At 40.4% G+C, this 11985-nt stretch overlaps 1 protein-coding gene across 2 annotated transcripts in view; it reads left to right on the forward strand.

Annotated features, from left to right (window-relative positions):
- The window catches only part of LOC139757540 (tyrosine-protein kinase BAZ1B-like), a 141541-nt gene extending 129804 nt beyond the window's left edge, over positions 1 to 11737 (forward strand). For both annotated transcript variants that reach the window (XM_071678105.1, XM_071678104.1), the window contains exons 25-27: positions 599 to 980; positions 2709 to 2921; positions 11416 to 11737. In XM_071678105.1, coding sequence (XP_071534206.1) covers positions 599 to 980; positions 2709 to 2921; positions 11416 to 11655 — 835 coding nt within the window. In that variant the 3' untranslated portion in view covers positions 11656 to 11737. The remainder of the gene's footprint in view (positions 1 to 598; positions 981 to 2708; positions 2922 to 11415) is intronic.
- The last annotated feature ends 248 nt before the right edge of the window (positions 11738 to 11985 follow it).

Below are 11985 nucleotides of genomic sequence, written 5' to 3' on the forward strand. Positions count from 1 at the left end.
CTGCAAGATTTATGAATAGAGTTAAATCGTGTGGAGAGGTTGCCTGGCATATGCTGTCCTGCATGCAACCCTTCAAAAAATTTTGAATATTACTTTTCACATAGATATTTTTATATATATGTAAAAGCAGTTATCCTTATAAAGCTGTTGCTACCTTTCCAAGAAAAATTTTAGGTGGAAGCAAAATAACCTGCTACAACATTGTGCATCTATCAGTGCAGAGAGAGAGAGAGAGAGAGAGAGAGAGAGAGAGAGAGAGAGAGAGAGAGAGAGAGAGAGCTGCATAACTTTGAAAATACACAAAGTGATGGCTTAATATTTTGTTTTTGATTTTTGTTATTATTTCTGTATATGGGGGATGGCCATAAGATTAGCCAGCTGCAGTGAATGGGTTAATGATATGGGGCTATTCTTGATTATACAGAAACTCTTTGTGTTTTTTTATCCATTTATCCATTTTTATCCATTTTTTTATCCATTTTATCCTTAGCTTACTACCATCCAGGTGCTTTTAACTTGTTTCAGATTTGAAACCCATTCTCCTACATGTTAACATTTTTCTTACCCTTTCAAAAAATAAGAATAAAAAAAATTGCAGAAGGAGTACTCGAAGAGCATCGAGTAAGAAGAATTATAGAATTAGCAGTGATGATGATGATGAGGAGGAGGAGGAAGACATAACAGAACAAGAGGAAGAGTTGGAGGAGGAAGATATTGTTACACAAGAAGAGGAGGAAGACAATATTGAGCAAGAGGAGGATGAGGATGAGGAGGAAGAAGAGGAAAATGCTGAACAAGAAGAGGAGGAAGAAGAAGGAAATGTAGAACAAGAGGAGGAAGAAGAGGAAAATGCTGAACAAGAAGAGGAGGAAGAAGAAGGTAATGTAGAACAAGAGGAGGAAGAGGAAGAAGAGGAAGATAATGGGGAACAAGATGAGGATTATGAAGATCATGGAGAGCAAGAGGAGGAGGATGAAGAGGTGAGTCTTAGTAATACTTTGGATGAAATGTCAAAAATACAGTTGAATAGATGATTAGTTGTACATAAACATTGTGGTGCAGGGATGTAATTCCATATATATATATATAAGTGGTAGAGGATGTGTGGATCAGGTGTTTGCTTTGAAGAATGTATGTGAGAAATACTTAGAAAAGCATATGTATGTAGCATTTGTGGATCTGGAGAAGGCTTATGATAGAGTTGATAGAAATGCTCTGTAGAAGGTATTAAGAATATATGGTGTGGGAGGCAAGTTGTTAGAAGCAGTGAAAAGTTTTTATCGAGGATGTAAGGCATGTGTACGTGTAGGAAGAGTGGAAAGTGATTGGTTCTCAGTGCATGTAGGTTTGTGGCAGGGGTGTGTGATGTCTCAATGGTTGTTTAATTTGTTTATGGATGGGGTTGTTAGGGAGGTGAATGCAAGAGTTTTGGAAAGAGGGGCAAGTATGCAGTCTGTTGTGGATGAGAGAGCTTGGGAAGTGTCAGTTGTTGTTCGCTGATGATGCAGCGCTGGTGGCTGATTCATGTGAGAAACTGCAGAAGCTGGTGACTGAGTTTGGTAAAGAGTGTGAAAGAAGAAAGTTAAGAGTAAATGTGAATAAGAGCAAGGTTATTAGGTACAGTAGGGTTGAGGGTCAAGTCAATTGGGAGGTGAGTTTGAATGGAGAAAAACTGGAGGAAGTGAAGTGTTTTAGATATCTGGGAGTGGATCTGGCAGCGGATGGAACCATGGAAGCGGAAGTGGATCATAGGGTGGGGGAGGGGGCGAAAATTCTGGGGGCCTTGAAGAATGTGTGGAAGTCGAGAACATTATCTCGGAAAGCAAAAATGTGTATGTTTGAAGTAATAGTGGTTCCAACAATGTTGTATGGTTGCGAGGCGTGGGCTATGGATAGAGTTGTGCGCAGGAGGATGGATGTGCTGGAAATGAGATGTTTGAGGACAATGTGTGGTGTGAGGTGGTATGATCGAGTGAGTAACGTAAGGGTAAGAGAGATGTGTGGAAATAAAAAGAGCGTGGTTGAGAGAGCAGAAGAGGGTGTTTTGAAGTGGTTTGGGCACATGGAGAGAATGAGTGAGGAAAGATTGACCAAGAGGATATATGTGTCGGAGGTGGAGGGAACGAGGAGAAGAGGGAGACCAAATTGGAGGTGGAAAGATGGAGTGAAAAAGATTTTGTGTGATCGGGGCCTGAACATGCAGGAGGGTGAAAGGAGGGCAAGGAATAGAGTGAATTGGAGCGATGTGGTATACCGGGGTTGATGTGCTGTCAGTGGATTGAATCAAGGCATGTGAAGCGTCTGGGGTAAACCATGGAAAGCTGTGTAGGTATGTATATTTGCGTGTGTGGACGTATGTATATACATGTGTATGGGGGGGGTTGGGCCATTTCTTTCGTCTGTTTCCTTGCGCTACCTCGCAAACGCGGGAGACAGCGACAAAGTATAATAAAAAAAAAATAATATATATGACAAGGGTAGACTTGATTTTAAGAGTGAAAAACATACAGATTTTGTAGAATAATTCAAAAGAAAGCTTTTTCTCTGGATGAACTATCTTTGTACATGAAGATTTTTTTGAGATACTTGAATGAGTATGGGTGTTATTTATTCAAAATTTTTAATGCATCTGAATATTTTTTGTTTGTCAAGGAGAAAAAAAATTAAATCGCATTTGTTTTGCCTTTGGGTGCAATCATGGCTTGCAGTATGTGACTGGAATATCTTGTACATACTGTGGGTTAGGGGTGGGCAAGACTCAGGCTCGCACACAACTCCTGCCTTGTACGACCTGCGATGTAACTTTCCATCGTGAATGTGCACTTAAGGCTATTGGCTGCAAGAACATGATCTCTTATCAGTGTTCTAAATGCTTGAGAAATGGTAGAAGTCCATCGAAGTCTCCTATGAAAAAGGCCAAGGTACTGTGTCTTAGTTAAAGCATATATTTGGCTGTGCTGCTGAGAAAAGTAATACTGGCTTGTTTTTGTAAACATTTAGTGTGTAGTATATCAGGTGGCCTTCCTAACTTATTCATTGTGTCAATCAGGTATCATAAAGCCTATGGTCGAAAAAAAGAAAATATTTATTTTTATGGCCCACTGTTCCCCAGTAATTGATTACATCCTGTGGCTATATCTTCTGTGGAACATAGTTGTGGGTTTTTTCATAAATAGTCTTCTTATGCTATCCTTCATCATGCTTACTCTTTTCCATTTCAAGTGTACTATGTTATAGGCTATAGGGGATATGGGGATACGTAAGTGTTTTTCATTTTGGTGGCTCACTTTTAAAACACAGAGGGCAACAGTAAATAGCAGGGATGCCAGTGGCAGATGTCTCTAGGGCCGGAAAAATATTAGGAGGTGGAAAAAGGGGCAATATGTGCGCGAATTGCACATTACGAGCGTGAAGCGCAACTTCCCATGCGGCCCGGGGTCCAGGGCCCGCCTGAGGGCCCTGGAAGCTCTGGGGTTTTAGATGCTCTCTGGTGCATTCTCAGCCTAATTTTGAACCATTTACAATGTTTTTAAAACCTTTTATTTGACAAAAAATATTTCATATTTTTGACCTATTATTAAAAACTTCAACTCACCTAGTGTTTTCTCTTGGTCTGTTGTACATATTGTTTGTGCTGCTAGAGTACTTTGGCCTTTAGTTTGCTGGCTGCATTGGGACACTTGATGTTGCCTTTCTTGTGTGGGTGATTTTCTTCTTCAATGGAGGCTGGTGTTGGCTGGTGGACGAACTAGTGCTGGGAGGTTCTGTTTGCTTTCTCTTGTGTCTTTCATACGCTGTTCTCATATGATGTGCCACTGACTGGTCAACTGGTGAAGTAAACTTATCTTCTCTGCGATACCTTTGAATTGAAGACTCGTTTGTAGCAAGGAGATCAAACTTTACAGTTTGATAGCATTGAATGTGTCAATGTTCAGTCTATTAGTAGTTTTATTAATTACATTGTTCATTATACTGAAGGACTGATCTATTCTTGGGCCGGTGAAGATGCTCAGTGCTGGTGCAATGACATGTCTCAGTGCTGGATACTTCTTCAGTGTAACTGCCCACCACTTATCAATTCTGCCTTCTACTGGAGGCAGTGATTTGTCCAGCTGAATATTTGATGCCTGCAGATTGTACTGATCTTTCTCTGAGGGAGATAATGTTATTTTCATTTCCTTTGGCAGGTCTTGAAGGTATGAACAGGTGACTGAGTGTCCTTGTGCTTTGGGGTTAATAGCTGACAACAACTGGAGCATCTTTTTTTTCAGAGGTAGCGTTCCTTGCAGATAGATACCAGCATTCTTATAAGCATTCCTAACTTTGCTGAGGAATGACTTGATGTCTTCAGGCTTCATTTGAATGAGTGTGTGTTCACATCTTGTACCTAAAAACATCCTTGAGCACTTTAGAAGATTTCCATCACTGATGACTAAGTCAGCTAGCTGTCTGGCAGTCAAATCAGACAATGTCTCATGTTTCAGGAAGCATGCTAAGAAACTTTTAAAAAGCTCTGTGAGTTCATCATGGGCTTTATGAACCATAGGTTCCTTTTGCTCAAATGTGAGCACAAAGCTCTTGAACATAGGCAAGACACTGCAGTACTGGTACATACATGCATGGGTAGGTTGACGCTGGTAAAAGAGCCGTTGAACAATCCATTTCTTCCTCGAAACTTCTTGAGGTGTTAGTTGCTTGGATTTGAGTTTGATGAAAATTCTGTCTAGCTGCTTCTTGTTCACTAGAAACTTTGTAGGATCAGCTTTCCTGATGATGTCATTAACTATGTATTCACATGCAGAGATATTGCTAACATCCATCCATGCAAAGTAGAAGACGGTGAAGGCATCTAACATTTCAACATTTCTGCATGTTACATCGTAAGATGATAGCCATCGAAGTGCAATCCTTTCTGTTGGAATTTTACAAGATATACCCAGCAATTTACATATGTCATTCAAATGTTCTTGTAAATCAGGACTGTAGTGAAAGTCATGAAAGAGGTCATCTGATAGCCTTTCAGCATGCATATCGAAATGTTCGCAGAACTTCTTGACAGTGTTGTGGATGTGATGGCACAAGTCCCTGTCTAAGTCTAGCATATTTGGTGCTACTTCACGCATACTCTTCTCAAATCCAGAGTTTTTGCCTTGCATGTATGCTGCTCAGTCACTCAATGACGATACCACATTCTCCAAAGGAATGTCATCTTCCTTGAATGCCTTGGTTACGGCTTCATATACAGTTGTAGCATTCACAGTTGTCATCTTTACTGACATGTAGTATTGAACAATACACATTCCAAGGTTCTCAGCAAAATATGAAACAAGTACGCTTAACACCCGCTTGCTATTTTTTGCTGTACATTCATCAATATTAATGGAAAATTTGCTCTTCTTCAGGTCTGAAACTAGATGTTTGTGATACACCGCTGCAAGTCCATCTTTAAGTTTATATGTACGTGAAGTCCTGTCTAGTGACATACCTTGCAAAACTTTCTTATCTCTTGCAAACTCCTTTGCAGTGTCTAGTAACTTTGACGTCATTGTAAATGACAAGTTATTTTCAACAAGGAAGGACACAACCATGGCTTCTAAATTTCCTTTCTTATCTGTGTAAGAAACATTTGGTAAAGGGCATCTCTCTTACCAGAACATGTAGCTGATTGGTGAACATTTGGAGGAGCGCCGTATCTCCAGATACTAGTATAGCTCCTTTGCCAGCCTTCCTTGACTCTACTGCATTAGCAGCTTTAAAGACTGCAGGTAGTGTTTGCTTGGTGTCATCTATCTTCTTTGCTCTCTTATGTGCATCACAGTTGCCATGTTTCACAAGTGCCTTCATTCCTGCACTGCCATATGAAATGGTTTGGTTGCTCACTTTGCACAATGCTTTCCCTGCCACATTAAGTTTACAAATGTAATCCGACAAGAAAGATCCAGTATTATCTTTGGCCTCAAGCCAGCGCCAGTTAAACTTATTCTTGATTCCAACATCAATCAATTTCACGTTAGCGTCTCTTTCAACCTCCATTACGAATCAATTAGAATTATCCGTGATGCGGCTCCAATACAGACTATGCACGCGTTGTCACATTCAAGTCTAAACATACGGTAGAGTGTATTACATAACCAGCACACACTGTAACTTACCGCGCCAGGGTTGGTAGAAACTGCAGATATCGATGGCAAATCTTGCGCTCGTTTCCGGCATTCCATGCAATTCCAAAGGTAAAGATCAGATTAAATATCCATGGGCACACACACAAACAAAAGATTGATGGTCCGACACGCTTATTAATTTGAAACAATTAAGCCTTCATCCAAAATTCACCGATTAAGTCCCCAATGTACACACGCTGTACCGTATCAAACATAGCGCTTGGCTGTGCAGACATGCTACCGGTTGCTCAGCCGGCCAGCCGCCAGGCCTAGCCGCACAGCCCGCTCATAGCGCTAGGTATACATGCATATGCTGTCGCATCGCGCACATGTACAAACCATTAGCAAAGCATACAAAAAGCAAGAGCGGGAGAGAAGCTTAATCTCGCTAGGTTAGTGATCCAGTTGTTTTGCGATGTTTGTATTTTTAATTACATACAGTATATATACAAAATCCACGATCGATATAATATGAAAACATCTGTCAAGAGTCTACTTGTTCAGTTTCCACCTGTCATCATTAGAAAGACAAGAGACAGACGGAGAGAAAAATGGGAAATCGGAAATTTGACTCCAATTGATCAAAAAGCTGGAATTCCGGCAATTGCCGGAAAACTGGCATCTTTGAAATAGAAAGAATAGATTTAGAAGAAAAAAGAAATTATGGGGAATATACCAGAAAGACTGATCTGGGAAAAGGCTTTTACAGTATCTCATCTGACCTTTAATTTTCAAAGACTGAAATGGCTTCTGTGTTGTATTCCATACCCTATTTATAGCATACATCCAGGTAAGAATGTATAACATATACTGCATCCTCATTGATGCATACTGTAACAAAGTTTTCCCTGTGTTTCATAGAAGGCGACAAAGTGGAGTGGGATTAAGGGGACTGGAAACCTTCCCTTTCATTTAGGTCAATTTCTAAAAGAATGGAACAGAAGAAGGAGCCAAGCAGGGAGTGCTCATCCTTCTCAAAGGCTGTCTCGAATGTTTGAAAGTGTGTGGATGCAACCAAGATGAGAAGAGAGGAGAGCTAGGTGGTTTGTTCTGGCTGTGAGTGAAACAAAACTCAAAGTTAAAGGGGAAGAATGGTTTGGAAATTTCGTAGCAATAAAGTTAGGAATTTGTGAGAGGACAAGAGCTAAGGGAGGAGTAGCACTGCTGCTTAAGCAGTTGTGAGAGTGCGTGAAAGAGTGTAAGGAAGTGAGTTATAAATGAAAGTGGGTAAAAGTGAAAGTGGATGGCGAGAGATGGGTGCTTATGCACCTATCCAGAAGAAGAAATATCGTGAGAGGCAGTTGTTTGAGGAGCAAATGAGTGAGTGTTTCAGCAGTTTTGATGCATGGGACATGTTATTAGCAATAGATGATTTAAATGTGTAGGTTAGTAACATGGGTCATTTGGGAGCATGGGGTATTCAAGAAAGTAAATGGATATGGTGAACAGCTTGTGGAGTATGCTGAAAAAGGACTGTTGATGGGAATATCTGGCTTAAAAAGAGGTACATACACAGGTATACACATATGAGTAGGTAAGATGTTCAGTAGGCATAATTGGATTACATATTAATTGATAAGTATGTAGAAGAGAGACTTTTAGATGTGAATGTGCTGAGAGGGGCAGCTAGTGGGATGTGAGATCACTGCCTGGTGGTGGCGAGGGTGAAGATTTGTTGAGATTTATGGAAAAGAGGAGAGATTGCTGGTTAGAAGAGTGGTGAGAGTAAGTGAACTTGGAAAACAGACTTGAGTGTGGAAATACCATGATAGATGGAGGGCAGAATGGCAAAAGGTGGTAGTAAATGTAGTAAATGAAACACAGGGTGTTTTTGTAGGGAATGGGAGGTAGTTAGGGAAGCAGTTCTGGCATGTACAAGTATGAGAGATGTATGTGGCATGCAAAAGGTAGGAGGTAGGCAGATTAGAAAGGGTAGTGAGTGATGGAATGAAAAAGTAACATTGCAAGGGAAAGAGAAAAGAGAGGCATTTGGATGGTACTTACAGGGAAGGGTTAGAAGACACATAATGATTTGGCGATGTATAAGAGAAAGCTGCAGGATGTCAAGAGGAAGGAGCATTGGTTGAAAAGAGAGCATACGACATTTGGGGTGAATGAGTATCAGTGAAAACAGGTATTGATGAATTGAGGAGGAAATGGAGTGAGTATTTTGAAGGACTGTTGAATGTTTTTGATAATTGTGGCAGATGTAGGGTGCTTGGGTTAGGATGGTATGCACAGTGAGTCTTGGAGAGTGGTTTTATAAAGAGAAGAGGTGGTGAAAGCCTTACATAAGATGAAAATGGCAAGGTGGCTGGAGTGAATGGTATTGCACTTGAATTTCTTAAGGAGATGGAGTGACTCTGTTAATGGGTTAGGTTAGGTTTAAGGAAAGGTAGTGACTGTGTTAATTGGTTAGGTTAGTTTGGTTAGAATTTTTAGTGTATGAATGGATCATGGTTATTGATGGAATGCATGTATAATGCCATTGTGTTAGATACTTGCTAAGTTGTATAGGAGAGTAGTGACTGAGAGAGTGAAGGCATGCACAGAACATCAGACTGGGGAAGAACAATTTTGTTTCAGAAATGGTAGAGGATGTGCAGATCAAGGGTTTGCTTTGAAAGATGTGTGTGAAAAATATTTAGTGAAACAGTTGGACTTTTTATGTGGCATTTATGGATCTGGAGAAAGCATAAGTCAGAGTTGATGTAGATTCCCTGTGGAAGGTTTTGAGAGAATATGATGTGGGAGGAAAGCTTTAAGTCTATCTATCTATCTACTTATATCTTTGATGCATGTTCCCTTCAGTAACTCTCTCAAGTGGGTACTCCCTCAAGAGGGTGGTGACAGCAATAGAGTCTCCATAACTAGTGAACTCCAGTGCTGCTTCTTAGCCTTTAGTGCCTCACCCTTAACAGGCCACTGGCAGAGGGCCAGTCTAGTGCAGTGTTTGCAGAGGCTCATACCTAATGTTCCTACTGACTACTTCTACCTAATGTTCCTACCTTCTTCTGCCTAATGTTTCTACCTAATAGTCCTACCTTAATGTTCCTACCTACTGCTTCTGTCTATTGCTCCTACCATTTTGCCAAAAGACAGGGCTAACACTCGCCACAAGAAATCTAGAGTTATGAAGAATGAGCTGTATGAGTTATGTGCCGTCAAGTGCTGTGTTTAACAGGGTCAGATATTTTGTGTGTTTGTGGATGAAATGTTAGCAGTCTGCATTTAGGTGAGGCAGAAAGAAAGACTGCTACCTGGGTCAGGGGAGTGCAACTTGACAACCACTAAAGTTCTGGCTCACTAAGCAGATGTCACTAACCCTACTGATATCCAGGTGGGTAGTACTGGTAATATACCTCCCTGGTCTGTGGCTGCCAACTAACTAGTACCTACCAGCTATTAGAAGCTTTTAGAAGTAGGGAAAAGTTTTTGTAAAGGGTTAAGGCATGTGTACAACTAGGAAGATAAGAGAGTGAATGGTTCTAAGTGAAGGTCAGTCTGCGGCTGGGGTCTATGATGTTGCTGTGGCTGTTTGATTTGTTTATGGATGGGATGATGAGGGAGGCAAATGCAAGAGTCTTAGAGAGAGGGATGATTCTGCAGTCTGTAGGGGATGAAATGGCCTGGGAAATGAGTCAGTAGTTATTTTTTGATGATTAGTAGTTATTTTCTGATGATGCTGCATGGGTAGCAGATTCCAGTGATAATCTGCAGAAGTTGGTGACTGAGTTTGGAAGTGTTTATGAAAGAAGGAAGTTGAGTGTAGATGTGAATAAATGCAAGCTGTTAGGTTTAGCGGGGTTAAGGGACAGGTGAGTTGGGGTGTGAGTTTTGAATGGAAAAAAATCGGGGAAGTGAAGTGCTTAAGACTTGGGATGGGACATTGCAGTGAATGGAATCATGGGAATGGAAGTGAGTCATATGGTGGGAGAGGGGGTGAAGGTTGTGGGATCACTGAAGAGCGTGTAGAGAAATTGTAATTAGGGAGGGTAAAAGTGTTATGAACGCTATTTTAACTTATTCTGTGTTTGACACCAGTGGCTAATGCTGTCAATTTTAGACATTACAAATTCTCATCTTATTGAAGGTATAGTAGTCCCAGCAGTATTATATGGATGCGAGGTATGGGTTCTAGATAAGGATGTTTAGGGGAGGGTGGATGTCTTAGAAATGAAATGTTTAAGGACAGTGCATGGTGTGAGGTGGTTTGATTAAGTAATAAAAGGGTAAAAGAGAGGTGAGGTAATAACAAGAGTGTAGTTGAGAGAGTTGAAGAGGTAGTACTGAAATGATGTGGACTTACAGAGAGAATGAGTGTGGAAATTTTAACTGAGAATATATAAATGTGAGAAATGGAGGGAACAAGGAAAATGGAGAGTCCAAATTGGAGATGAAAGGATGAAATGAAAAAGATTTGAATGATCTGGGTTTGAACTTGTTGGAGGGTTAAAGGTGTGGACAGGATAGAGTGAATTGGAATGATGTGGTATACAGGGGTCAATGTGCTGTCAGTGGACTGAACCAGAGCATGTGAAGCAGCCAAAGTAAACCAGGAAAAGGTCTGTGGGGCCTGATGGTGGATGAAGAGCTGTGGTTTCGATGCATTACACAACAGCTCGAGAATGGATATGAGCAAACGTGACTTTTGTTCATCTGTTCCTGGCATTACCCGACTGTTATGGGCACAGTCATGGAAGTATGAAAAAGATATGAAAAACATACTTGGTAGTTTTTACTCAGTTCAGGGTATGCATGGGTTTGACCTGTCTGTGGACTGAACCAGGGCATGTGAAGCGGCCAGAGTAAACCAGGAAAAGGTCTATGGGGCCTGGTGGTAGATAAGGAGCTGTGGTTTCGATGCATTATGCATGATAGCTAGAGAATGGATGTGAGCAAATGTGACTTTTGTTCGTCTGTTCCTGGCACTACCCCTCTAATATGGGAAATGACATGTATGAAAAAGATATGAAAAATATGCTTAGTAGTTTTTACTCAGGTCTGGGTATGCCTGGGTTTGAGCAAATGCATATAGGAATATACCTGTAATGAAATTTAATTTGCAGAACTTAAGGTCTCCATTCCTTAAAATGTTTGTCATATGCTATGTAAGATAGAAGGGTTTTTGATCTTCATAAGTAGGTTTGTAGTTTTAAGGAAGTCTATAAAAAATGACAATTTCCTTTTGAAAGCATTTTAAACATGAGCTTGTTTGGTTTTTGAGTACAAAGCTTGATTCTGGTCTTTCTAGGGTAGTGACGATAAGGAAAATGAATTAGATGGAAATGAAGCTGAAGAAAATGATGAGATAGAAGAGGAAGAAAATGAAGCTGAAGAGGAAAATGAAGATGAAGATGAGGAGGAAGAAAATGAAGAGGTTGATGATGAACAGGAAGAGAAGGAAGAAGATGAAAGGGAAATTGATGATGATGATGATGATGAAAATTATGATGAACATGATGATGATGATGTTGGAGATGGAGGAAGATGACTATGATGAAAAAGAAGAGAATCAGGGTGCTTTTGAAGATGATCGAGAAACTACTAAGAGAGATGCCCCTTTACCAAATGTTTCTTATGCAGATTGGAAAGGAAATGTAGAAGCCATGGTTGTGTCCTTCCTTGTTGAAAATAACTCGCCATTTACAATGACGTCAAAGTTACTAGACATTGCAAAGGAGCTTGCAAGAGATAACAAAGTTTTGCTAGGTATGTCACTAGACAGGACTTCATGTACATATAAACTTAAAGATGGACTTACAGTGGTGTATCATAAACGTCTAGTTTCAGACCTGAAGAAGAGCAAATTTTCCACTAATAT

Source organism: Panulirus ornatus, chromosome 27 (assembly GCF_036320965.1).
Source record: "Panulirus ornatus isolate Po-2019 chromosome 27, ASM3632096v1, whole genome shotgun sequence".
NCBI classification, from domain to species: Eukaryota; Metazoa; Arthropoda; class Malacostraca; order Decapoda; family Palinuridae; genus Panulirus; species Panulirus ornatus.